This window comes from Lissotriton vulgaris, unplaced genomic scaffold (genome assembly GCF_964263255.1).
Source record: "Lissotriton vulgaris unplaced genomic scaffold, aLisVul1.2 SCAFFOLD_228, whole genome shotgun sequence".
Lineage (NCBI taxonomy): Eukaryota > Metazoa > Chordata > Amphibia > Caudata > Salamandridae > Lissotriton > Lissotriton vulgaris.
The window spans coordinates 1,370,053-1,397,560 of record NW_028252959.1 but is presented as its reverse complement, the minus strand read 5'-3'; the positions used below and the strand labels follow the sequence as shown (position 1 = coordinate 1,397,560).

General features: G+C 46.1%; 1 protein-coding gene across 2 annotated transcripts in view; it reads right to left on the bottom strand.

Annotated features, from left to right (window-relative positions):
- The window catches only part of LOC147661202 (serine/threonine-protein kinase Nek1-like), a 1,124,062-nt gene that overhangs the window by 354,113 nt on the left and 742,441 nt on the right, over positions 1-27,508 (bottom strand). For both annotated transcript variants that reach the window (XM_086951243.1, XM_086951242.1), the window contains one exon: positions 7,063-7,177. In XM_086951243.1, coding sequence (XP_086807369.1) covers positions 7,063-7,177 — 115 coding nt within the window. The remainder of the gene's footprint in view (positions 1-7,062; positions 7,178-27,508) is intronic.

The window sequence follows — 27,508 nt, the reverse complement described above, 5'->3', positions numbered from 1 at the left end:
TCCGACTCGGAGAGAGACGCCCTGGAGGAACCACTCACCACGGAGGAACTGGCTCAGGTGATCAGAGGCCTCCGGCCGGGGAAGGCGCTTGGGCTAAATGGCATACCAATAGAATTATACAAACTCGCGCCTGGTGGCATCAGCCCTTATCTCAAACGAATGTTCGAGGAGAGCAAGGAGCGGGGTATTCTGCCCTGCGATCTGCGTATCGCCACGATAGTTGCCATCCATAAGGAAGGGAAACCAAGGGATTCCTGTGCCTCCTATAGGCCCATATCCCTCTTAAATGCAGAGCCCAAAATCCTAGCCAAGGCCCTCGCTAACAGGCTCAAACCTGTTCTATCAGTCCTGGTCCATCCGGACCAATCTGGCTTTATGCCTCACCGCAACACAGCGCTTAACCTCCGGAGGCTGCACGGAGTGTTGGGAAGAAGCCACGCCATCCAGGAAGATGCGATAGTGGTCTCCCTGGACGCGGCGATGGCGTTTGACATGCTCGAATGGCCCTACATGATGGCGGTTCTCCGCAAACTGGGCTTCGGTCTTAACTTCATAGGCTGGGTGCGCCTCCTTTACTCGACACCCCTGGCCCAGGTCTCAGTCAACAACAGAGTTTCTGAAATCTTCGAGCTGGGACGGGGAACGCGACAAGGGTGTCCCCTTTCACCTCTCCTCTTTGCCCTGTCACTTGAACCTCTGCCGCCTGGATCAAACAGGACCTGTCCCTGAGAGGGATCCGGTGGGCCGACGGATGGGAGGACAGGATATCACTGTACGCTGACGACATCCTCCTATACTTAACGAGACCCCGCAGGTCCCTTACAGTCGCCATGGATATTTTTACCAGCTTTGGGAGGAATTCGGGGTACAGCATTACCTGGGGCAAGTCCATACTCTATATCTTAAGGTGTGATACTCCTACAACCCCCCCCCCCCCCCCCCCCCCCGAGACTGCCCGATAGCCACGGCCACAGAGGGGTTCCGTTACCTGGGGATCTTTATTTCTAACAATACGAAGACCTGATACGAGAAAAACCTTCTCCTGCCTCTGCAGCGATTTAAAAGAGACGTAGCCATCTGGCGGAAGCTCCCACTATCTCTCCTATGACGGGCAGCGCTCTTCAAAATGATGGCGCTGCCTAGGTTCCTATATGCCTTGCAAAACTACCTGGACTTAGTCCCGCACTCTTACTTTACGCCCATCGAGGCCACGCAGAGGGAACTGCTGTGGTCGGGAATGCCTTGCATATCCCTTCAAAAACTAACTATGGGATGGTTTGACAGTGGTATAGCGCTCCCAGACATCCGCAAATATTACTGGGCGGCACACCTCTCAGCCATTAATCAGGCCACATACTGTGATGGGAATGACCCTGGATACGGAATGGATCGCTGGCTGCTCCCGGGAGGTAGTTTCGAAGCAGCACTTTACTCAAGGCCGGGAAGGTATCAACTGACTGGTCCCACGAAACATTCGGTGCAATTGTGGCACGTAGTGAGGCGAAAACTAGGATGGTCTGACACATTAATTATGGCCACCCCCTATGGGTCTCGGAAAGACTAGGAACACTTGGTCGTACCAAGGGGTTCCGAAACTGGGACCTCATAGGTATCTCACATATTCGGGACTTGTGGGGTCCGGATGGCGTAATCTCCTTTGCCACACTCCAACACACTTACGAACTAGCAGCCTCTGAACACTTTAGGTACATGCAGGTTAGACACTCCCTTCAGGCTAACGTCCCCGCTGGAACTCAACCCCCTGATCCTCCCCACTAGAGGACAGGCTCCTTGATGGCCACCTTGCTGAACATCACAATGTAAATAACAAGGACCCCCTGTTCGGAATATCAATTCTTAAGGCAGGGAAATACACAGTGTAAAAATCATGGCATAATATTAACAAAATATGTGGGAGGAGGGTACATAAAGGAACCACAAAAGCAAATAATTATAAAAAACGTTGTTTCATTTAATAGATATACAGATATTCATGTTAAAAACAAACAATAAATTAACATAAGTTCTGACAAAAAGTACTAAGAAACCAATTATACAATTTCCATACAATACAGTCAATAAAAATTTTTTTTATAAAACAGTGGCAATCAATATTTTTCCGATCGAGTGCTACTCATATAAACCCACGGGCACCGCAAAAGATGGCTGTTGGCATCCCGCAGCCGTTGGGAATAATGAGTAGCACTCGATCTTCTTTACCGAATCGCACTCGTAAGAGGTGATATTACTTTCTATCAGCTACGGGATGCCAGCAATCATCATTTGCAGCGCCCGGACGTAATATAAGCAGCGTGCAGTTTTTGTTACGCACCACTCCGTGTGATTAGGAGTTTTTATGAAGGGACACTGTAACTAACACAGCTACTGGACGCCAGCAATCATCATTTGTAGCGCCCGGACGCAAGAAAAGCAATATTTTGTTTCCCCATTGATCCATTTCATATGAATGAAAGCTATATGGAAGCTGTATAAAGGGACACAGCAACTATTGAGCTAGATGTTGTAACTTTATTGCAAGTAGCCTGCGATAATTTTTAACGGAATTTGTAACATGACACTAAGAAACAAGTGAAGTGATCAGTTGAAATATACACCAGATACCGTTTATATGAACGTACCTGATCGGCTAGCATCGAACAATTGGTTTGCGACTTAGGGGCACAACTACCTTCACTGTCCAATCGAGGGACAGAGAAATATAAAGAAAGTGTGGTCCCTGTTACATCAACTTTCGTAAGAACTAATACTAGACAGAATTTGTGGCACCTGAGGAAGGCGTCTCTGCAACGCCGAAATGCGCGTCGGAAAAATATTGATTGCCACTGTTTTATAAAAAAAAATTTATTGACTGTATTGTATGGAAATTGTATAATTGTTTTTTTAGTACTTTTTGTCAGAACTTATGTTGATTTATTGTTTGTTTTTAACATGAATATCTGTATATCTATTAAATGAAACAAAGTTTTTTTATAATTATTTGCTTTTGTGGTTCCTTTATGTACCCTCCTCCCACATATTTTGTTAATATTATGCCATGATTTTTACACCTTGCTGAACATGCCATATCACTCACATACAAAAAGATCATCAACAACTCCCTGGAACTGCTGCTCCCCCTCAAAGGGAAATGGGAAGCCGACGGTTTGGAGATAGATGAGGAGGAATGGAGAATAGCACTTGCCTCCTCTAAGGAGGCGGCCATATCGGCCAGACTCCGGCTCATTCAGCTTAAAATCCTACACCGAACCAATCTCTCGGGAACAAGATTGCAACGAATGGGTCGAAGTGATGACGGCAGCTGTAGGCGGGGTTGTGGAGAGTTGGGGACCTACTTCCATATACTATGGGAATGCCCTCTACTGAGGAATTACTGGTCCCGGATGACCCACTGTATGCAAGAGGTGTGGGGAGTGGAACTTAGAACTGAAGCGAAGAGGTGCCTGTTAAACATATGGGAACCTACTGACCTGCCGCCCCGTGGGAGGCTGTGGGTCACGCTATGTTACGCTATCGCCAAGAGGAACATTGCTAGATTGTGGGGGGCGGTCAGACCTCCTAAATTGGGCCTCTGGAAAACGGACATGGACTGGTGCATGGTCCAGGAAAAAACTGTGTACGTAGCGCGGGGATGCCAGCGAAAATGGATTGAAATCTGGTCCAACTGGAACGACTACAGAGGAACTATTTGCGATCCCCCCCATATGGTCCCGATTGATGAACCACTTGCAATCTGACCGATCTGAGTAAGAATTGCCCTGCATGATTCTGAGATGTTAACACTGAGTATGTATTGTATTTTCCTGCGTTGCACATGTACGCAACCCTTGCTTTTACTGTGCTGATGACCATTTGTAATTTTTGTTGTTAATAAAAAAAATAAAAAAATATATTTAAAAAAAGGTTTACATTAGAGGCATAACAATGACTAAACACTCTGGAGTCCTTCGATCTCTCAGGGGCAGACTCTGCATGGCTTAGAGGTCAGGCATAGAGACACAGATGAGTACTGATTGGGAAGATCGTGCCCTGACGCTCACTCTTACCGGTATATATATTGCGACTACTCTTTGGTATATGATGCCCAGGGAAGGGGTAATCACCCAACATTCCATGATTCAGATCCAAGGATCTTTATAACAATTAATATCAAGCCCTGGCACACATATAGACAGTATTTTAGTTAATAACTTAGAGCAAGGAAACAAGTATGCCATATACAGGTAGATTTAATGTTTTCTTGTTGTAGCTCCAGCCAATACGTGTTTTGTCGATAGGGACAAGGGACCCGCGACTTCCTCAGGGCTTTATATGTTCAGTAAAATGTATTGAGCCTTCTGGCTGGTTATAATTCCGTCCCAGCCTTAATGTGGCTGGGAAATACCACGAAGAGTAACTGCTTCTATCCTTAATGGTTCCGACACACACAAGTATGTGTTGCGTCTCTACGTCCTTATCAGACGGCGTATTTTATCAGCCAGAAACGTGCTGTGTGTGGCAGCGTCGTAATAGCATCCGACCTCAGCACCCCAGGTGGGGATATTTTTGGCCAAGCAATGTGCAATGATGAGATGGGCTAAAGGTCCAGTGGCCACAATTGAAATATGGCACAGTATGACCTACTGCCATATTCAGTCCGAGATATACAACAACTTACTTTCCCTACTTAGTCGACCCAAAAACATATGGGAGAGCTACCGTACATACTTACTGAGGAAGGAGACACTTGAATCTGTGGGAGCAAACACTCAAGAGACACAACATACGACAATGCTGGCACAAAGTCAGCAATTACCCCTTGAGCACGAGCAATCAGGCAGCTGCAGAGGGTTCAGCTCGCGCCACATAGATGAGGATTCAGGGGGATATGGGACCAAGCTTGGTGTACTGTACCAAGAGGAGGGCACTGTAAAAGTTGGTGCAACGTGATGTATACAGTACAATACAGTGAACCAACAAAGCAAGATCACTATTTCATACTGTAGATGTAAAAAACAAGATGCAATAAGTGATGCTGAACAAAAGTAATGTGCTTTGTCCAGTCAACTATCCTGCATATTAATAATAAAGGGATCTTATCATGCGCAGACTTAGCCAATGGGCATCAAGGCGCCTAATTCCAAATCCAGCTCATAACAAAGAACTCTGCAGCTCAGCCTGTATAGGCTCTAGAGAAGCACCATGTTTTTAGGGCCTTTTTAAACAGCGCCAGAGAGGGTAGCGTCTTCATCTCCATCGGCAGGATGTTCCAAAGCTGTGGAGCAACGACGGAGAAGGCCCTAGCTCCCCATCTGGTGAGCTTAAAACGAGGGACGGCGAGTTGGAGTTGTCCCGAGGAGCGTAAACACCTTGGAGGGTGATAGCGGGTAAGCAGGGAGCTGATAGCGCCTTTAGGTCCATCCTAGAGAGCTCTGTAGGTCAGACACAGAATTTTAAAATGAATTCTGTGCTGGATAGGCAGCCAGTGAAGGTCTCTCCTCGCAGCAGTAGCAGAGGAAGACCTGGGAAGATCCAGGACAAAACGTGCAGCAGCGTTCTGCACTACTTGCAGTCGATGTATGAGGCCCTTGTTGGATTCCATGTAGAGAGAGTTGCAATAGTCTAACCTGGAACCAACAAGGGCGACTGCAATCTGCTTGCGTGCTTGAGGGGACAAGTAGCTGCGGATTCTGTTGAGTGTCCTGATCACGCCCCAGCAGGTCGCGACAGTCCGATTCACCTGTAGAGACATCGAGAGTGATGTATCGAACACCACACCCAGATTTTTGGCGGATTGAGAGGGAGTGGGGCAGGTACCAAGAGAGGAAGGCCACCACTCACTCGACCAGATATCTTGGTCCTTCCCAAAGACCAAAACCTCAGTCTTGTCGCCATTTAGCTTCAGGGAGTTGGTAACCATCCAATCTGCAACATGTTGCATACAGGACCTGAAGCTGGAGGCAGATGTTATGACAGAGGACTGGGTGAGTGAAATCATAATCTGGGTGTCGTCGGCGTATGATACCACCTCCATCCCTAGCGATCTTACAAGCCTAGCAAGGGGGGCCACGTAGATGTTGAATAGGGTCGGACTTAATGCCGACCCCTGTGGCACCCCACATTGCAAAGACTTTGCTGGGGAGAGGTGGTTGCCGAGCATCACTCTCTGTTCCCTATCTAGGAGAAAGGAGTTGAGGAGACTCAGGGCCGAACCAGTGACACCTGCCTCCCTAAGCCGAGATGTTAAGATGGCAGGAGACAGGGTGTCAAATGCGGCCGTGAGGTCCAATAGCACCAGAACAGTAGTTTGTCCAACATCAACCTTGCGTCGGATGTTATCGACTACAAAGGTGAGGGCAGATTCTGTGTTTTATTGTTGTTTTTTCACCAATAAAAATAAATGAAATTTAAAAAAACAACAGTGGCTGGCAGCAATATGTTTAAAAACATTGAATCACCACGACTATCGGTGTCCACACCCTACTGCTGAATGAGATGTGCTCATTTGGCAACTGGGTGTGAACACTGAAGGTTCCCTCCTAAACTATTCCACTAAACTACTCTAATGATTTGCAATAAATGTTCTTGGTCAGTAACTTCCTGCTATCTCTGACAAGACAGATTGCCAACATAATCCAATTATTTTGTCTTGGATACCTCACTTCCCAATCTAGGATACTGGATTTATTCTCATCCTACTTTTTGTAAGGAAACTGAATCCCAGGCTACAGACATTTCTTTCAATCAAACACCTCCCACCCCAAAAGACTCTCAAATGAAATGCACTACAGTCTCGGGAGCATACACTACTGAGCACTGAAAGTTGTAATGTTTCATTGGGGGGGTTTCTAGTTTCCAGCATTTGCTTGCCTCCAGGTTTGTTACATAAAGCCCTAGACATCTGATAAAACAGACAGACAATATGTAAAAAATGCACATTGACCAAATCAGTAACATAAGAGTGCCTTTACATTAGGTACAAAAAGAATCATGGATATCAACTTAAACACCAAGGCATAGCAGGCCAATCATCTATTCAATAATGTATGCATTTTGACTCTTTACCTTGCTTCCTTACATTCTTTATCCCAGACCTTAACAACTGTAATTGGACATATACTGCTTTTATCCATTTTATTTTCTTCCAATATTTCAGTTTCTAAATCCTCTGGATCTTCCACTAAAAAAGAAAAAGTTATTTAAAGAGCAGAATTGGGGATCTGTAGCAGTCTACACTACACTACCACATTAAGGCTTTCATGCTTGATTAGTGATTAAAAGAGGCTCTGAGGAAAGGGCCTGGGAAAAAATACAAAGCAGACTCTCAACGACTCAAGTTACACACAACTGAGGTCACAGCTCTCATTATGGAAATATTATTGAGGGAACTTTCAACCACTACTATAGTGCAAGGTGGAGGTGTCTAGTTGCTACCTTGTACAACGTTTTACTTACCTTCAATAACGCTCTTTCTGGTGGATACTCTACCTAACTACAGATTACTTACCTTTAGACTATCCCAACAGGGCAGAATGGGGCAGGAAGATTTAAACTGCATTGCTCCTGCGCTGGTAGGTCGCATCGTATGTCCCAGCACCGACTTTGTTCCGTTCCGGAAGTGACAAACGGAGCCGCATATATGTGCCCAATTTTGAAGCCTTGAATGAATTTAAGCGGGTCATGTAAAAATCAAACTTGTTAAAGATTAATTAACATCATGAGGAATTATGCGATTATTTTTATCAAAATGATGATCAATGAGCATGATGATGAATTGTGTAGATATTGTAAATATTGCCGCTTTTTTTACCTTAAAATGTATACATTGTAAATATTCTTTTGGTTGATTGTATGGTTCCTGGGATGATTGAAGGTCCTGGTTTAGTACCCGTACGATTGATGCGACAATCGACAGTAGGGTAGAGAGCTATCCCTTGCCAGCTGGTACGAGAGGACGTGGCTGTACAAGGTTCCCATAATGATGATGTCCAACACTGGTGCAGTAACCGAGTGGTGAGCCCTGATGAACCTGCCATAAAGTGCATAAGGCAGTGAAACATGTTGGCTACAGGTATTGGTATGCAACGTTAAGCTACCAGCCTTTTTATTTCATCAGTACACACCAGATCTATTAATAAAGGTGTACTATTGGTGTGTCAGCTGATTTTAATCACTTTTGATGTCACATCAGGGAGCGATTCCTTGAGCCCTTTGTTTTGCACCTGTCTTTTTTTACAACACATATGGTTTTGTTTTGGACACTCTTTTCCTTCATCTTACTTTGAAAAGGAATGGCAACCGATGATGATAAAGGGGCTGTAAACTGGTAACATCTGCCAAGTGCCCCGAGGGTTGTTCGCCCGTGAGGTGTCATTCTTTTTCACCACACATTTTTCACTCTATTTATTTTCAAGTGTGGGTGGATGTACTGTCTCAGTTGAGCAGACATCTGGGGATGTGTCGAGTTGAATTCCTTTCGGAATCTTCCTTTTTAGCTACAAACAATGGTTTGATTTGGACAGCTAGGCAGAGATAGAATATACCCAACTACATGTAGAGAGGGTGCAAGACTGGATCTAAATAGTATAGTTTTTTCCAGAAAATAGTACTTGGATGCCTATTAAATGAATGCTAATGTCCAGGGTACAGGGATTTTTTTGATATTGATGATTGTATGCCAGAACAATGCAAACCAAAATGTCTGCCAACGCCAATGTATTACAACTACACTAGTGATAGTGCACTCTCTATGTCAAAAATTTTCGGTAGGAACCCGGCGTACAGTAAACTTTATTTAAATGCACAATTGTAATGTGAAAACTGACACGGAGGAAGGAGGAAAGGCCGAAACGAGTTTGTTATCAGTCTGACACATGAATAAATTAATTTTGAAACGAACATTGGCACCAGAGTGCGCCGTTTTTTGAAAGCAACTCCGAGGATGGGAGAGTTGCAGTGCAGGCATTGATATCGCAAGACCACCTTGCGCTGAGAAAGCACCCGCGGTGTGAGGAGCGACGGCAGGTGGAAAGGCATTGTTGATATTATATATATATATATATATATATATATATATCCAAACGGGTCCTCAGCAAGGCACTCAGAGCAACGTTCAGCCACGCTACCTTGAAGAAAAACAGCAGGACCAGGTATTCCGTGAGTTGATATTTTATTTGGCAACAAACGGCAGCATAACGTTTCGGCCTCTCACAGGCCTTGATCACATGGTTTTATGCAGTCGAAAGGCAGAATTTAAAGTGCTAGTGCTAAAAAAACGGTAACCAACCAGAATGGAGTAAAGTGCATGGTGCAATAAACATAGTCAAAATACTACGTAATTTCATTATTGCCATAAATCGCGCACTCAACAGTTTAACCAATGTTAAAAATTGAGAGTTTATCAGTGTTGGGATAAATCCCCCTAACAGATCACATAATAAGTGTTAGTATGCATATCTTAAGGTGTGTATATACACATGTTGATTACATGATAACCGGATAAATCCGTTAGTAAAATCAAGCACATTCAGGTGAGATTAACATAAACAGACAAATACTGTGTATAATTGTGCAGAGAATGTAAAATAGGCAGCGAGAATATCAAAGCTGTTGTCTGTGTATGGATAAATCCATATACTATCTATTAAAAACGATGTCAATTTAACAGATGCACATATTTGTCTGAGCCAATGGTGAAGTACATACACCCTTAAACCAGGAAACCTGATCATGAGATACACTTGGATCTGATTAAAAACAATTGGCTATCTGTAAACCCACAATGGTTGGATAACCGAAATTATTAAACAAAGTGCAAGTGAATATGATTAAAATCAGCGAACAGATTCCAAATCGATTATAAACATGATCATGATGTTAAGTATATTATAATCTAATCTGTCGACAAAAGCAGTAGGGTCACCAGGTGAAATAATTATGACATGTGGGCACATGTATCCCTAGACAAACCACTGGCCAAGCTGGAAGTACTGAACAAAAACCATGTTGTGGAATATCTAAAAGAGATACATGTTGTAGTACCCCAAGGAACAAAGCACTGGAGATAATCTGTACAGAAAGCAAAACTATAGACAGGTGTAAAAATCTTCTGATGCATTTAACCCGTTGGGAAATTTGCTGTCTAGCATGAGAATATAGCGTGTTTCCAATCTTCTCAACGCTGCTTCCCTGTTACCACCCCTCCTCATAGGTGCAATAGTGTCTATGGCATAATATTTTAAGAGAGAGCTGTTGCTGTTATGCTTCTCTCTGAAATGCCTAGCAACCGGGTATGCTGGGTCGTTAGACTTTATGGCCCGTAGATGCTGAAGGACCCTTTTATGCACCTGTAATTTGGAACTGCCCACGTAACGCAGGCCACATGGGCATTCCAAAACATAAACACAGAATTCACTTTTGCACGTGATTTTTTTTCTTGATTTTACATGGGGTGTCCGAAAATGGAATGCAATACTCGGTCTTGTTCACCCCCTGAATACAAGCTTTGCACGAAGCACATTTTCTGAAGCCTCTGCTCCCTGCCAACCAATCTTGTTTATTCACTAACTCAGGGCTTGATTTTACTAGTGCGTCCTGTAAGGAAAAGGCTTTTCTGTACGTAATCGCTGGTTTTGTGGGCATATATTTGCCTATGACGGGATCGCATTTGACCAGACCCCAATGCCTATTTACAATTTTTCTTAACGCACCATGCTGATTGTTAAAGGCCCAAATGAGTCTGGTAGGTTGTTGTGTTGGGGTTATGGTGGAATTACGTGTCCCCCTATGTTCCAGGGCTACAGAACGGGGTATGGCATTGGCTTTCCTGATGGCAGCCAGGATCACCTTTTTGTCATATCCTCGAGCCAGAAATCGTTGTTTGCACTCTTCCTGGGCTTTCTGATTCTGTGCTTCAGTGCTGCATGCTCTTCTGATCCGCAGCATTTCCCCGTAGGGGATGCTGCGGATCAAATGGGGAGGGTGGTGGCTCTGTGCATGCAGCACAGTATTGCCAGCCGTGGGCTTTCTGAACAGAGATGTTTGAATTTCTCCATTGATGATATCTATGGCAACATCTAAAAAGGTGGCATGTGTGCTGCTGATATCGGAGGTAAATGACAAGTTGTAATTGTTCTCGTTTAACTTGTCGATAAATTCTGTGGCCTGCTCGGTGGTTCCTTTCCAGATCATGCATACATCATCGATGTATCTGAACCACCGAACAATGTGATTCCTGCAAATCTCAGAGTGTTCGCCACTGAGGACCTGCCTCTCCCAGTACCCCATGTGAAGACAGGCGTAACTGGGAGAAAAACAGGCCCCCATGGCTACACCCCTGACTTGCTGGAAATGCTGTTTATTAAACATAAAGTAATTGTTGTTCAAACAGAATTTTATCATTGATAACAGCATTTTGTTGTGTTCTGCCAAAACAATCGGACGGAACCCCAAGTAATAGGCCACTGCCCTGAGACCATCCGCATGGATGATGCTGGTATATAGGGCAGAGACATCAAGTGTTACAAGCAGGTATGATGGATCCCACTGAACAGTGCTTAGCTTTCTTAAAAAGTCACTGGAGTCCTGGACATAAGAGGGTAATCCTAACACATGTTCCTGCAAGTATGAGTCCACGTAGATTGTAGTATTCTCTAGCAACCCCCCACATGCAGAGATAATAGGTCTTCCGGGGGGTTTCTGTGAGTTCTTGTGGATCTTGGGGATCAGGTAGAGGACGGGCATAATGGGAAAATCATTTTTTAGATATTTAAGTTCATCCATGCTTATGAGACCTGATGACCGCCATCCCATGAGCAATGAATAAAATGTACTTTGGGCATCCTTAATGACCGCCAGATCACAGTGTCTGTAACAGGAGATATCATTCAACTGGGCAGTCGCCTCTTCTAAGTACAAGTCCCTTGCCCACAAAACAATGTTGCCCCCCTTGTCTGATTGACGGACAATCACATTGCCAGCCTTTTGGATCTTTGCCACTAAATCAGTGTATTTTTTGTTACAGTTATTTCTGTAATTGTTGTTCCTCAATGTCTGTGAGTACAGTGTCTTGATATCTTTTACTATGGCCTCCTGGAAGATATCTAAATTGTCGTGCAGCATCTGTGGAGTATATGTAGATTTTGGCTTGAATTTTGTGAGGTTACCCGTGGTGTTGCCAGATTGGGAAGCACTATCAACATCCGTTTGTTGTGACACAAACTGTTCTTGTCTTAGGCTCTCCATATCTTGAACGAGTGGCAAATCATGAACACTTAATGTTGAGCTATCATTGGTGTTGCTGTCTGATCTAACATCCTGATTCCTAGGCTTATTATTCAAAAAGTGTTTTTGCAATTTAAGTTTCCTTGTGAACTTAAATAAATCGATTCTAGTGTCCGCGTAATTAAAATTTCGAGGCGGACAAAAAGATAAGCCCATAGATAATGTTTTAAGTTCGGAATCTGTGAGTTGTAAGCAGGTTAGATTGATGATAGAAAAATTGGACACACCTGTTTGTTCTATGGTTGTTTCTTCTTCTTGCTCCACTGTTTTTTGTAAGGTTTGCGTTTTGGAGCATCGTCCTGCTCTGGCTTTTCGGCGCTGTCGTCGTTTGGCGCTGGGGTTTTTGCTGCCTTTTGGCGGTTGACTCTGGGGCGTAGTATATCCCTGTTGTCCTCGTTCACCATTTCCATCTCCTGCGCCATCGTGAACCGGGTAAACCCCAACCCCGACCGGGTTCTACCTCCTTCATATTCAGAGCCGCTGTCTATATTAGAACTTAGATCCGCATTCGATGAGCTGGCTGATGATGTGGCCCGTTGGGCTCCTTGTTCCTTGGGAGGCACCGTGCTTTTTGGCGGCTGGGACGCTTTCCTGGCGTCATACTTCCGTGCAAACGTAAATATGCGACCTTCCAGATAGTCTGTTTTGTCCCGCTGAAATTTGTACTGTATATATATATATACACACACACTTACAAACACCAAAGGTTACAGAGTTGTTATAGTTATGAAAGCAAAAATGTAAAAACCTTAGAAATTCACTGCAAAAAAAAAAAAACGTTGCAGGGATGTTACAGTTAGGCTCTGATTTCACTTGTACAATACCAGTGAAATTCAGCAGTTATAATTACCTGAGCTAACTATAATGTACGTCCCCACAATGCATTGTTTATGACCTCACTCATGACATGGACAGTGATATCACTGATGACACCATCAAGTCAGTGTAAAGGTTTTTAAGAGTTTATGGGTGTTAAACATATATATGCTAACCTACTACAAAAGATAAATTAGTATACTAGGTGCACTACTACTGAGTGATACTACTTCTAACATATATTATGTGAGTGGCTGTGTGTGACAGTATGTATCCTTGTGTGTATGGGTGTGTGAGTGGCTGTATAAGTCGGTGTTCCAAATCCTGGGGCACTGCTTTTTAATTATGTGGGGGTGCCCACAAGTTACCCACCAAACCACGGGAGCACCACCTCCTCGGGGCAAACAATAGCAACTTCGAATTTATAACTTTGTTTATTGAGTTTCAATATAACAAAAAAAAAGACATCAGAGAAATCTTTACATGCTTATATATCATACAGAGTGCAGAAGAGCCAAACGTTCTAAGGTCACACAAGCTCAAGGTGGTCGAAAATACAAGTGCATCGATGCGCAGAGCAGTCGCATATATAGAAGGGCAGATACAACATTAATCCACAGTGTTAGCCAGCAGGTGGGAAGTAAAGGGGCCTCAGATGTCTCGTGGACGGGACGCACTGGGTAGCTCCTCCGCATAGCACACGAGTTGATCACGGCAGTATGTCACATCTTGTAGCCAGCATGCCAATTTAGGCGCCAGGTGGCCATCCCAATGCATCGAGACTCTTTGCTTCGCCAACTGTAGCGCTAGCGCGACAAGTTTGCGATTCACAGTTTTGATATGCGATACATGACCCAACAAACAGACCCTCATATTACATTCAAGTACCTCACCCACCATAGCAGATAACATAGTCGTGACCTCGCCCCAAAAGTCTGCCACTGTAGCACAGTTCCAGGCCAAATGTAGAAAGTCTGCATTGTCAGTCCACATCTTTTACAGAAATGCGAGTCTCGCAAAACAAATTTATACAATTGCACTGGTGTATAGTATACCTGATGAAGATATTTATAGTGAATGTATTTAAGATTACCATTTGCAGCAAAGATGCCCGTGAGGCAGCAACTCGTTTCCAATTCCTCTTCAGTCAGTGGTTGTGGTAGGATTGCGTTTCATTTCGCTAGTGATGTGTCTAAGTTGTGCCTCATCACGTTGCGATGCTGTATACAATTGCGAAACCAGTTTCGTGGTGTTTTGTGCAGTGTATAGAATTTGTAGAGCTGCCAACGTTGGTGGCTCCACTAGAAAACTGGGATACAACATCTTCAAAGCTGCCCGTAATCTACTGTAAATAAAGGTCAGCATAGCTACATTCCCCCTATCCCCCACAAAATCACGGAGTTGCAGAAATGTGCCATTCAGATATATATCACCCATAGTGTGTGCTCCAGCAGTGTGTAGAATTCTAAGTGGACCTGTCTCGCCAGTGACCGATATGGCCATGTGATGGACTAGAGGCATCGCTGGTGCATATAATGGTAGCTTCTTAGCCGACGCCGCAGATCGTGCCATGCCTGGTGCGTACACTTTACCTTGTCAATTTCGTCCCGGTCAAGGACTGTAATGTACCATCGCTTTGAAAGGAATCGGATGTGTAGCACCCGCCTCTACTGCAACGTGTGGTGTGTACGGCGGGCTTTTTGCCAATAATATGCATAGTGCGCCTGGACACAAAGATAGTATAGCTGCATATTAGGTACAGCAAAACCGCCCATTTCATACTGTTTTGTGAGTGTATCCCACTTCACTCTTGGCTTTTTGCCTCCCCATGCCAGCGTAATCAGTAGGGACCGTAGGGTAGAGAAAAATTGCTGCGTGAGACGAAGAGGTATGTTCACAAAAAGTATAAGAACCAGGGCAACACTGCCACTCTATCTGCAAAAGTAAGTGGCAGCTTAACCCATCTAGCTACTTGATCTTCTAGCTGCGCAATGGCAGTACCGTAATTGGCTCTAATAACAACTTGGGGGTCCCTGTGAGCCCAGAAACCCAAGTATTTAACTGGCTCAGTTGCCCACGACAAAGGACATTCCAACTCGAATGGGGTGGTGTTGTCCGTCAAGGGCAGCACAATCGACTTATCCCAATTTATGGCAAGGCCAGAGTACCACTCAAACCGGATGTACTCACAAATCAGCTTGTCCAGGTGCACTGCTGGTTCACGCTCGTACAAAAGCATGTCATCAGCGTACATTGAAAAGCGGCCAATAGTCGTTGGAAAAAACGCAGTGCTGCATCAGCATGTCTCTGCCGCAGAATACAGGCCAGGGGCTCCATAACTAACGCAAATAGCAAAGGCGATAATGGGCACCCTTGCCTTGTGCCGCGCCTAATAGGCATTGTATTCGAGGTCTGGCCGTTAACCCGTATGCGGGCCACTGTATTGATATACAGTAATTTAATTCAGTTAGTATAAAAGTAGGGTACTCCCATACGATGTAGCACCGCAAACATGTATGTCCAGGCAATAGAATCGAACAGGACCGCCACCTCCGCAGATATTCAGGCTTCAGAAGATGCAACACAGCAAATAGAGTCCTAAGGTTGTGGGCAGTAGAGCGGGCCGGGATGAACCCTGACTGGTCCAGTAGGACCATGACCGATATTATCAGCTGTAGTCTGGTTGCCAATACTTTGGCGAGGATTTTGACATCCGTATTCATCAGGGATAATGGTCTATAGGAGTCGCATTTGTCTGGGGCCTTCCCGGGCTTCAGCAGCATAACATAACAGGCAGGGTCATGGGCCGCCTGCAAGTCCTTCAAAACGCGGCAGCGCGGCTTGTACTCAGGCTCCCTAGGAGGTCTTCCGCCAAACCAGCTCTGCGGGTCCTCCATTGGCTTCCCATTGAGAGGAGAGTGGAGTTCAAGGCCCTTGCTACATGTCACCGCATTCTGAGCGGTAAAGCACCAGTACCGCTCCAGAGCCTGGTAACCCACTACGAGCCTACACGCAGTCTACGGTCCTCCCAGACTGGGTTGTTAAAAGTCCCCAGAGTATCTAAGGTGCGCATGGGAGGCAGATCTTTTAGATACCTCGCTCCCAAGCGCTGGAATGCTCTTCCGTTGGAACTGCGACAAGAACCCTCCGAAGTCCTGTTCAGGAATAAACTTAAAACATACCTTTTCAGCAGATAGCCTTCTGTGAGAGGAGGGGGGACAGCCATTTCACTTATCACAGCGCGGGGACACGCCAGTGGCGTAACCAGGCGCTTTATAAATGTCCAAATAAAATAAATAAAATAAACAAAGAGAGCCTCACGTAGTGTATCCGGGAGGCGTTGCTGTTCGTATGCCTCATCAAACATTGACTGCAGGTGAGGCACCAGGACATCTGCGTACTCTTTATAGAATTCTGCCGGAAGCCCATCCGTGCCCGTGGCTTTCCCATTTGGCAGTGCTACGATAGCATCCCTAATCTCACCTGCTGTTAGCGGGTGCATCAGGAAGTCCTGCTGCCCCTTTGACAACCACACCAGGGCAATGTCATCCAAATAATGAGCAATGTCGTCCTCATCTGCAGTTTCCCTGGCCCTATACATAGCACTGTAGTGTTGTGCAAAGACGCCAAGTATCCCCGGGGTTTCACAATGAGTGTGCTCGCTCTGTGTAATTGACTGAATCAAGCAACGTTTGGTCCACGACTCTGCAATCCTGCTTGCTAAAGCACGACCAGGACGACCCCCTTCCCCATAATGTCTCGCCTGCCAACGCCTGGACAGATGCTTCACACCTCTTGCTGTGCCAACTCATTATACTCAGTAACTTTGGAGCATATAGAAGCGAGCCGTCTCCTCATACTGTCGCTCTAACGGACCCAATTCCCTTTCCAGCCACGTCATCAAGCCGCGCAGTGATTTGAGCATTCTTGCTTGTAAACCTATACACACGCCACGTATAGTGACCTTAAAGGCCTCCCATCGAGTGCTGAGACTCTGCACTGATCCTACATTTTCAGCGTAGTTAAGCAACCTGGCAATAATTGGTCGGCGTGGCCCCCGGCACAGGGCACGGTGCCAGGGATCTGTGCGCCCGCTCAACTACCAACATGGCAGCGAAGTTCTCAGCGCCAAACAGCGTTTTAAGCATATGCTCAACGTACAGTTCCATCTTCCCAACATTTGTGGATTCCGGGACCCCAAGAATGCGCAGATTATTACGCCTGGACCTGGCTTCCAAGTCCTCATTCTTCGCATTTATCACTGACACCAGTTTGTTATGTTAGGTTATATATAGCGCTCAGCTACTCCGAGGAGTGTCCCGGCACTTCAGACCTAAAACGGAAAAGGGACAGGCAATGGATGACAGGACTACTGAACAAACAGCCATGACTTAAGATCTTTCCTGAAGGCTAGCAGATTGACATTCTTCCTCAAAGGCACTGGCAAGGTGTTCCACAGCTGTGGCGCCAGGCGTCTGAAAGAACGGCCTCCAATGCGTGCTCTCCTAATACCAGGGACAGATGCCAAGGCCAGCGAAGCTAACCTAAGTGAGTTTCTCCATCTGGGCACACGATTTCGCAGCGCTGTCTACTTTCTCCTCAGCGTTGGAGATCCGTTGCTCCGCCTCAGCTAGGCGCACTCCATGCTTATCGAGATTGGACGCCATGAGGAGGTTAAGCGTGTCGATTTTACCATCTATGGTCTGTAGGTTCTGCTGTATGGACAGCAGCAGTCGCTCTAGTTTGCTGGTACCATCTGCCTCCATGTCTGTCTCAGTGTCGGATGTCGCTTGCTGCGTCGTTTTCTTGAGGCGCTTTGAATCAAAGGATATCTTTGGCTGCACGTATTTATCTGGCTTTCCCATGTCCGTGACTGTGCTGTAAATTATGGCGCTGCAACACCCAACTCCACCTTATAAGACCAGGGTGTCCACTCCACTCTACTCAGCGACCATAGCAGCATATAGTCAGGCCGCAATCTCACTGCCACAGATGCTATTCAGAAGGGACACCGGTGAGTAGTGAAGAAGACCACGCATGAGAAAAAATGAAGTTTGGCGAGCCCTTCCAGTCAAGTAGAGCAAGCGAAAGAAAGTATACACCACGTAGACCTAAAGCACAAGTTACTACTTGTGTAACGATATATCTGTAAGAGACATTAGTTAGTGATAGATTCCTTACCTTAGAATATCCCCAGGCGTCAGACTGGATCCGGAACTTCTTGCGTAGCAGTACCCTTGCGCGTCGGTAGGCGTCGTCTGCGGCTCCGCGTTTGTCGTCGGCGTCGTGGGCGCCGTGATGACATCGTCGGAGTACTTAGACGCCACCTCCGCGTGCTAACATCAGTTCTTAGACACAGCTTTTCCGTGCCAGAAACGCAGAGATATGCTAAAAACCAACACTGGTGCCTTGAAACTAGGGCCCTGAAAGCGGATGACCTTAACCCTAGATATCGGTTCGCAGAACGGGTAGGATGGGTGGGTCGGTAAGGAATCTATCACTAACTAATGTCTCTTACAGATATATCGTTACACAAGTAGTAACTTGTGCATCTGAAAGAGACACATTAGTGATAGATTCCTTACCTTAGAATAGATACCCCAGCAATACCAACCCCGTGGTGGTGGGTCTGCGAACCAATAATCACACCAGAAAGTCCTGGAGGACGGAACGGCCAAAGTAGCCATCCCTCCTGACTTGACTGTCCAGGCAATAATGTCGTGCAAACGTGTGCAGCGAGGCCCACGTAGCCGCCAGGCAAATGTCCTGCAAGGGCACACCTCGGCCCAAGGCAGTTGTAGTGGCTGTGGCTCGAGTGGAATGAGCCCTCAGCCCAACAGGAGGTTCCTTCTTAGATCTTTTGACTGGGTGTGAGTGTTTGATTGATTCAGATGCTCCGTCCATCACCACCCCCTTTTGTGCCGCTTTTGGCCACCACAAGTGTGGCAGGGTATGCTCAGACGTGAGTCCCTTGCTCACTTTGCCACTGGATTCAAGCAAGCCTGGCTGAAGACGGCTTGAATGCCAGAAACCGGTCCTCGGAAGCTTGTTTCCAGTCCAGGGAAGACATGGCTTGGCAGTTCGGGCTGGACTGTTCCCATGAGGCACAGGGTCAGACTGATTTGCATGTAGCCATGTCTGAACTGGGGTGGCAGAGTGGGCTAAAGAACGGTTATGGATTAAACCCAAGTCTTTTGACTGGGTGTGAGTGTTTGATTGGTTCATTACCACCACCTTTAGTACCGCCCTATACCTCCTAGCAACAGATTTAGAAAACTGCTGGAGCTGAAAAGGGCTTACGCCAGACCTCCAAAACCGGTTCAGTGATGGCATCTTTAAAAGGCCATAAAGGCTCTATGACAGTGGAGGGAGAATGAAGAACCTCAGTCAAAATATTGGACTTGAATTCAGCTGTTGGAAGCTGTAGGTCTAAAAGTTCCGCTGCCTTCCTTATAACTGTGTGGTAAGGAGCAACATCCTTAGAAGGAGCACCTGAAGGAGGAGACAGCTCCCATTCCGGGGACATATCAAGGCCACTTGCTTCCCTCAAACCTTCAAATAAGTCCTCTGCCTCTTGAAGTTCACCTTCCTCCATTTCTTCCTCTGCCTGATAACGCTGCTTCTCCAAAATTCTCTGCGCCTCTCGCCTGGATCTCATCCTTGGGAACCGGCGTCGGCGGAGCCAGATAGGACTCCGACAGATTCGGAGCCGGCGTCGAACGCGGATCCGGAGGCACAGCCTTAGACGAGTGAGGGCGATCTGACGGCGCCGGAGATGAAGGAAATGGGGTCGATGTCCTCGGTGCCGGGAAATGCCAGGACGGCGCCGCTGGAAGAAATGGCATAAAGGGAGCCTGAGCATAAGCCTGAGGAACTCCCAGGTTAAAGGCAATAGGATCCATGGGACCCGAAGGTGCTCCAGAGGGGTACATAGCTCTTGCAAAAACTACATACATTGCATTTAAGTAATGTGATGGATCTTGACCCGGGCCAGGGAAAGGTGGGTAAGCGCCCGATACAGACTCAGGCTGAGGCATTACCGGACTCGGGACAAGAGGCGCCGACGGTGGAGCCAATGGAGTCGAAGACTCATCATGTAATGGAGCCTCTTCCACCGGAGCCAGAGAATGAACCGGATTCGGAGATGGAGCAGGCGTTGGAGAATGCACAGGTGGAGCTGCAGGCGAAGCCGAACGAACAGGAGAACCCTCATTCGACCCTGAAGGAGATGGAGAGACATAGTCCTTACGTCGCCGAGAAATTGGTGAAGTCGACTTCAGAGCCGCGTTCTTCTCTGAACGGCATCAAGAGCCGTGCCTCTTCTTCTTGTGCTTCTTCGACTTGGAAGCATGACCCGACATCGACTTCGAACACGACCTCGACCAGGATCTTGACCTTCTTCGACCTCTCTTCTCCGGTCTCATCTTCGCCATGAATAACTTGACCTCTCTTTCCTTTAAAGCCTTTGGGCTCATCTTGCGACAGCAACCACGACCCTCGACGCCGGTGATCCGACGACAGGCACCAGACACAATCCTCGTGGGGGTCCATGATGGACATAAGGCCCCCACACTCCCTACAGGGCTTGAAACCAGACTTCCTTGACATCTTCAAAAAAGAAACAAGAGAAGCAATCCAGAAACACAAAGAAGCAACAAAACTACAGAGAGTCCGAGAAAACCGTTAGCGCCGACAGCGCGGAAAAAAGGGAACGGACGTCATCACGCCGACGAGGCTCTCTTATGGCTCCAGGGATGTCAGCGGAGCCACGAGCGGAGCCATGCTTCTGTGATGTCGTCCTCGTCTGCGTGGAGAGCTACGAAAAATTTCCGAATGCTGCTGGCGCAGGGGATATTCACAAGGTGAGGAATCCACTGGCAGATGTATCCATCAGAATAACGCTTTATGTGTGAGTGTTTTGAGATGGCGAGGAGGATGGAAAGTGATATTCATAACATGATTCAATTCTCAAAGGCTCTAATTATTATTGCAGGAGATTTTAATCTAAAGTTCACCTGTTCAGGTTGATTAGTCTAAGAGTTAACTATTACAAATGTCTATTATTCACTTAGCCATTTTACCACATTAACATATTTCTAAGTGGTCTTAAGAATGTGCAAGCTAATAGCCAGTTAAGGAATGATTTGTGTTAGTAAAACAGACTTGCATGCAAGTCAAACATTCTGGATTGGTCATCAACTCTTTCCAATTCAATTTATCTTTGTAGCATTCTGTAACTAAGCGATTTTAAACAATCTAATCACATAAAGGATGTAATCACTCACTGGCCACTTTAGAAATGTACCTCTGCACTTTAGTTCAACCAGGAGAGGGCCCTTGATGTTGATAGAAATCACTTACTGCAGCTCGTTTCTCTTCAAGTAGTGTTTTTGCAGGTAGCTGATTTTCATCATACAAATGATTTGCTTTATCATGGCTGAATACCAATCAAGGTAGTTAGGGTAAGTCTAGAACCTACATCCACGGACAGAATGTGTTCATTAATCACCACATATCCATTAATGAACTCAACTCAACTTCAATGGTTTGATAAATCATATCAAGTACTTCAATGTAAATTGTGTAACAACTAGTACCAGACAAAAATGAGGTCCTAAAAAGTTGTCTCGTCGGAAATGAAAGAAGCTCAAGAGTCAATACAAACAATTACCAAAAGAGATCAGACAAATATTTTGTCGAAAGTACTGGTGTTCTATGTATGAGGCAATTCAATTGGGTGACCCAAGGAAATTCTGAAATCTAGTTATTAGAAGTTGTGTGGGAAATCCCATCTCCTTTGTTTATACAATGGTAGATGATTCTTGGGTCACTCACCTGATGAATATATATGGCCAGACTAATGGACTCTGTACTCTCAAGTATAGAAGACTACACAGCAGACAATATTATTGTAAGGAATATGCTACTTACCAGTATGCATCTGTTCTTGGCATGTAGGGCTGCTGACATTCATATCTTGTGCATAGATCGCCGCCTAGTGTTGGGTCCGGATGATTCCACTTTGTTGTCCTGGAAGAGTCTTCGAAGTATCACGAGATAGGTGACTCCTCCGTTGGACTACAGTGAGCATGGGCATCTTCTCCATCTTCAGAATGTTTTTCGCCATTGTGGCAAAGATGGAGCTAGCAAAGTAAGAGATGGCCATGCCAGACAGAATGCTGCAGCTGCTACAGGCACCGGGGAGGAGGGCGGCCGATATGAATGTCAGCAGCCCTACATGCCAAGAACAGATGCATACTGGTAAGTAGCATATTCCGTTCGAGGCATGTGGGCTGCTGAATTCATATCTTGTGCATAGACTGTATAGCAGTATCTCCTCTAGTGGTGGCTACCTGTGCCAGCTGCAGCAGTTTGAAAAAGAGTTTTGAGGACAGCCTGGCCTACAGCAGCTTGCTGTTTTGTTTGCACATCTACACAGTAGTGTTTTGTGAAGGTGTGTATGGTGGTCCATGTGGCTGCCTTACAGATGTCTTCAAGAGGAATATTTCCTAGGAAAGCCATGGATGCCCCCATTTTCCTTGTGGAGTGTGCTCTTGGGGGGACGGTTAAAGTGCGTTTTGGCTTTTGATAGCATATTTGAATGCATTTATCTATCCATCTGGCTATTCCTGATTTTGAAATGGGATTCCGCTTGTGTTGTGGTGCAAAAGCAACAAACAGTTGTTTTGTTTTCCAAAAGGATTTAGTTCTGTCCACATAATAAAGTAGAGCTCTTTTTACGTCTGATGTGTGCAGGGCTCTCTCAGCTACTGACTGTGGATTTTGAAAGAACACTGGCAGTTCTATTGACTGGTTGATATGGAAGTTGGATACCACCTTAGGCATGAATTTAGGGTTTGTTCTAAGAACCACCCTGTTGGCATGTACCTGCATGAAAAGTTCTTGAATTGTAAGTGCTTGTAATTCACTCACTCTTCTGAGTGAGGAGATGGCAACCAAGAATGTGACTTTCCACGTTAAGAATTGTAGTTCGCATGAATGTAAAGGTTGGAAAGGAGGGCCCATGAGTCTGGTAAGTACTATATTTAGATTCCAGACTGGGGAAGGGGGGTGCCTAGGAGGAATCACCCTTTTTAAACCCTCCATGAAAGCTTTGATTGCTGGAATTCTAAACAGTGAATGGTGTAGCCTGTTTTGAAGGCATGCTGCTATAGCAGCGAGGTGTAGTCGTATTGAAGAGTATGCTAAGTTACATCTTTGTAGATGCAGCAGCTAACATATAATGTTTTGTATTGAAGCGTCTAAGGGGTTGATTTGATTATTGTTGCAGTAAATAACAAATCTCGTCCATTTAGCTGCATAGCACGCTCGTGTGGTTGGTCTTCTGACTTCCCTAATGATGTTCATGCAATCTGGGGGCAAGTTAAGATATCCAAACTCTAAGACCTCAGGAGCCAGATCGCTAGGTTCATTTGATTGGGATCTGGGTGTCTGATTTCTCCATGGTTCTGAGTTAGAAGATGAGGTGCAAGGCACAGTCTTTGATGGGGAACTACTGAGAGTTCCAGGAACGTTGTGTACCACGGTTGTCTCGCCCATGTGGGAGCAACTAGGATTAGTGTGAGGGAGTGTTGCTGCAGTTTGCGTGCCACCAGCGGGATCAGTGGTGCCGGGGGAAAAGCGTACGCAAATCTGCCTGACCAGTTCATCCTTATCGCATTGCCCTGTGACAAGGGATATGGGAACCTGGCGGCAAAGTATTGGCATTTAGAGTTTTCTTTTGTGGCGAACAGGTCTATTTCTGGGTGACCCCACTCCTCGATGAATGGCTGTAGAACCTGGGGTGAATTTCCCATTCGTGTAGTTGTTGGCTGTGCCTGCTGAGCAGGTCGGCAACCTGATTGTCTTTCCCTAGAAGGTGTTCTGCTAGGAGAAAAATGTTTTTCGGAATCGCCCACTTCCATATGCTTTGAGCCAGATGGGACAGCTGTGGAGAGTGCGTTCCTCCCTGTTTCTGGATATAGTATATCGCGGTCATGTGGTCCGTTCGGATCAACACCGTCTTGCTGAACAAGTATTTCTGAAATGCTTTTGGGGCTAGAAATATTGCTAGGAGTTCCAGTTGGTTGATGTGCAGCTTTTTCTGTTTGTTTGTCCAGAGCCCTTGTACTGTGTATTGAAGGAGATGGGCTCCCCAGCCTGTCAGTGATGCGTCCGCTGTTAGTACTAGTTGTGGAACCGGCTCTTGAAACAGTCGCCCCTTTGAAAGGTTTTGTGGGTTCCACCACTGCAGAGAGTTGTGAGTGCGACTGTCTACCAACACTGGGTCTTTTAGTTGTCCTTGAGCCTGGTTCCATTGCCGTGCTAGGCATTCCTGTAATGGGCGCATTTGAAGTCTGGCATGGGGGACAATGAATATGCAGGAGGCCATCATGACTATGAGCTGCATGAAGACTTGAGCTGGCAGAGAGTGTTTTGGCAGGAATTTGCGAATGAGTGTCTGCATACTGGCTATCCTTGCTGAGTTTGGAAATGCCTTTGCCACTGAGGTGTCTATAGTGGCTCCCAAGTACTGCTGTATGTGGGACGGTTGCAGATGTGATTTTGTGTAGTTGATTGAAAAGCCTAAGCTGTGTAGCAACTGGATTGTTTGAGACGTGTGTGCTGCACATTGTTGGTACGATTTTGCTTGTATTAGCCAATCGTCCAGGTAAGGGTACACATGGACGTGTTGCCTCCTGAGATGTGCTGCCACTGTCGCTAAGCATTTTGTAAACACTCTTGGGGCCGTGGTAACACCGAAGGGCAAAACCTTGAATTGGTAGTGTTGACCTTCTATTGTGAACCTGAGGTATTTTCTGTGGGCTGGATGGATGGGTATGTGAAAATACGCATCTTTGAGGTCCAGTGTTGCTAGGAAATCTCCTTGTTGTAGCAACGGGAGCACTTGTTGTAGTGTTATCATATGAAAGTGCTCTGACAGTATGTATTGATTTAGGGGTCTTAGGTCCAAAATTGGTCTGAGGGAGCCGTCCTTCTTGGGAATAAGGAAATATAGGGAGTACGCTCCTGTCCCTTGCTGTTGAAAAGTGACTTGCTCTATGGCCCCCTTTTCTAGCATGCAGTTCACCTCTTGTTGTAGCAGGGTGATGTGTTCCCTGCACATTAGACGATGTCTGGGTGGTATGTTTGGTGGTGTAGAAGTCAGTTCTAGGCAGTAGCCAGACTGGATAATTTCTCTCACCCACCTGTCTGTGGTAATTGCGTTCCAGACAGACAGGAACTGTTGGAGTCTGCCTCCGACCGGTGTTAAGTGGTCTGGAGGTAGCGTAATGGAGTCACTTATGAGGCAGTGGAGGCTCTGGTGTTATTGCCTCCACGTCCTCTTCCCTTATTATTGTTACCTCTGTAACCTCCTCTGGTTGTGTTCTTGTTAAAGGAACCTTGTGAGGCAGTTGTTTGTGAGGTATTTCCTTGTGTAGTCACTCTGTATGAGGAGCGACAAAAGGAGCCTCTATGTTGCTGAAATTGCAATGCCCCCATTGATTTTGCCGTCTCTGTGTCCTTTTTCATTTTATCCAAAATGGTGTGAACAGCAGGGCAAAACAGAAAATCTTGATTAACAGGCTGGTTAAGAATGGTGGACTGCACCTCATTTTTAAAACCAGAAATACGCAGCCATGCATGTCTGCGTAGTAGGACGCTAGTGTTGATTGACCTAGCTGCAGTATCTGCTGCGTCAAGCGCGCATTTGATGGAGGCGTTTGTTATGAATTTTCCCTCTTGTATAAGATCCTGGGCTTGTGCTTTGAAAGGCTCAGGTAGGTGTTGCATTAGTGTTTCTAGCTGATCGTAATGCGCCCTGTCGGAACGAGCCAGTAGGGCTTGTGTATTAGCGATCCTCCATGAGTTGGAGGCTTGTGCTGCTACCCTTTTGCCTGATGCCTCTAGTATTTTTGACTCCTTGTCAGGGGGAGGTGCTTCCCCTTTGGTTTGGGAGTTGTCTCTTTTCCGTGCGTTGGCCATTTCCAGGGAATCAAGTGGTAACTGCCCTCTGATGTAAGTAGGGTCTGTAGGAGCTGCCCTATACTTTTTTTCTATTCTGGGGTTGATTACTCGTGCCCTGGCTGTATCCTTAAATATGTCAGGTGCATGTTTTAGAACTCCCTTTAACATGGGAAGTGTTTTGACACATTTTTCTGATGTAGGGAAGGTGTTAAACAAGAAGTCTTCCTCAACAGGGTCGTTATGCATATCTACCTTGTGGAACTGTGCTGCCCTGTCTATGAGCAGGTTAAAGACTACGGTGTCATCAGTAGGTGATGGCTTAGTAGGATAAGAGGATATATCAGGGATGGGATGGGTGTTGTAAGAGTCTGATGGTTCTTCCCATGGTTCCTCTTGTGGTTTAGGGACCTGTGGGAAATCATATTGAGGCTGTGGCTCATCCCCTGTGTTACCTTCATTGTCCCCGTGCTGAGAAGGAGAATAAGGAGAGTAGGGATTAAAAGGAGTAGTAGGCATGAAAGGTTGAAAAGGAATGAAGGGTCTAGAGGGAGAAGTCCCAAAGTCCTTTTTTTTTAATGGAATAGGGGACTGAGGTTCAAAGTCCAAAGGCCTCTTTTTCCTATGCAGGATGGTAACTTTACCAGTCTCTGGATTAATGTATATTTTGGCTTGGTCGTCAGAGGGATCTGGGTGGAAGAGTTCTTCCTCTACAGTCCTGGGTTGAGTGTTTGACTTTGGTTTTTCGATGACTTTTGGCTTAGTAACCGATTTTTTCGGCTCGGGCCTTTTTTCGGGTCGACCGTAACTTTCGGTTCGACGCGTTTTTTGTGCTCCGTAGGCTTCATTGGAGGAGTGTACTTTTCCTAATCGAAGTTCCTTTTTGAATCAACTGTTGTCTTAGGCTTTTTTGGATGAGTGTCCTTTCCCGAGTTGATGGTATTTTTTGGATTGACTGGTGTTTTTGGAGCCGATGTCTTCGGGTCAACAGGTTTTTCTGGCCTCGGCGCGGGTTTAAATACGGCGCCATTTGCCGGGTCGACGGCTTTTTGTGCCGAAGGCTTGTTCGGGTCGGTGACCTTTTTTGGTTCGGCGCCCTTTGGTTGTGTGCCCTTGTTCGGTTCGACAACCACTCTTGGCTCGACAATTTTGGGCTGTGCGGCCATTTTCGGATCGACGCCCTTCTAGTCGACGACCTTCTTTGGCTCTGGAACCTTCTTTGGGACAATGGTACTGGGCCCTGGGGTTTCAGAAGGTTTCGGTTTCGGAGCCGAGCCGGATGGCAGGGCAAGCAAAACTTTTTTCTGATCTTGGCTAAGGCCCTATGGCGAAGCCATGACCGGAGCCTTTGGTAACGGGGTAGTTGGTGTCGGGGGCAGGGTACTCACGATTTGCCCCGGTGGGATGTCGTCATCGGAATCCAAGTAGTCCTCGACGGTGACGATCT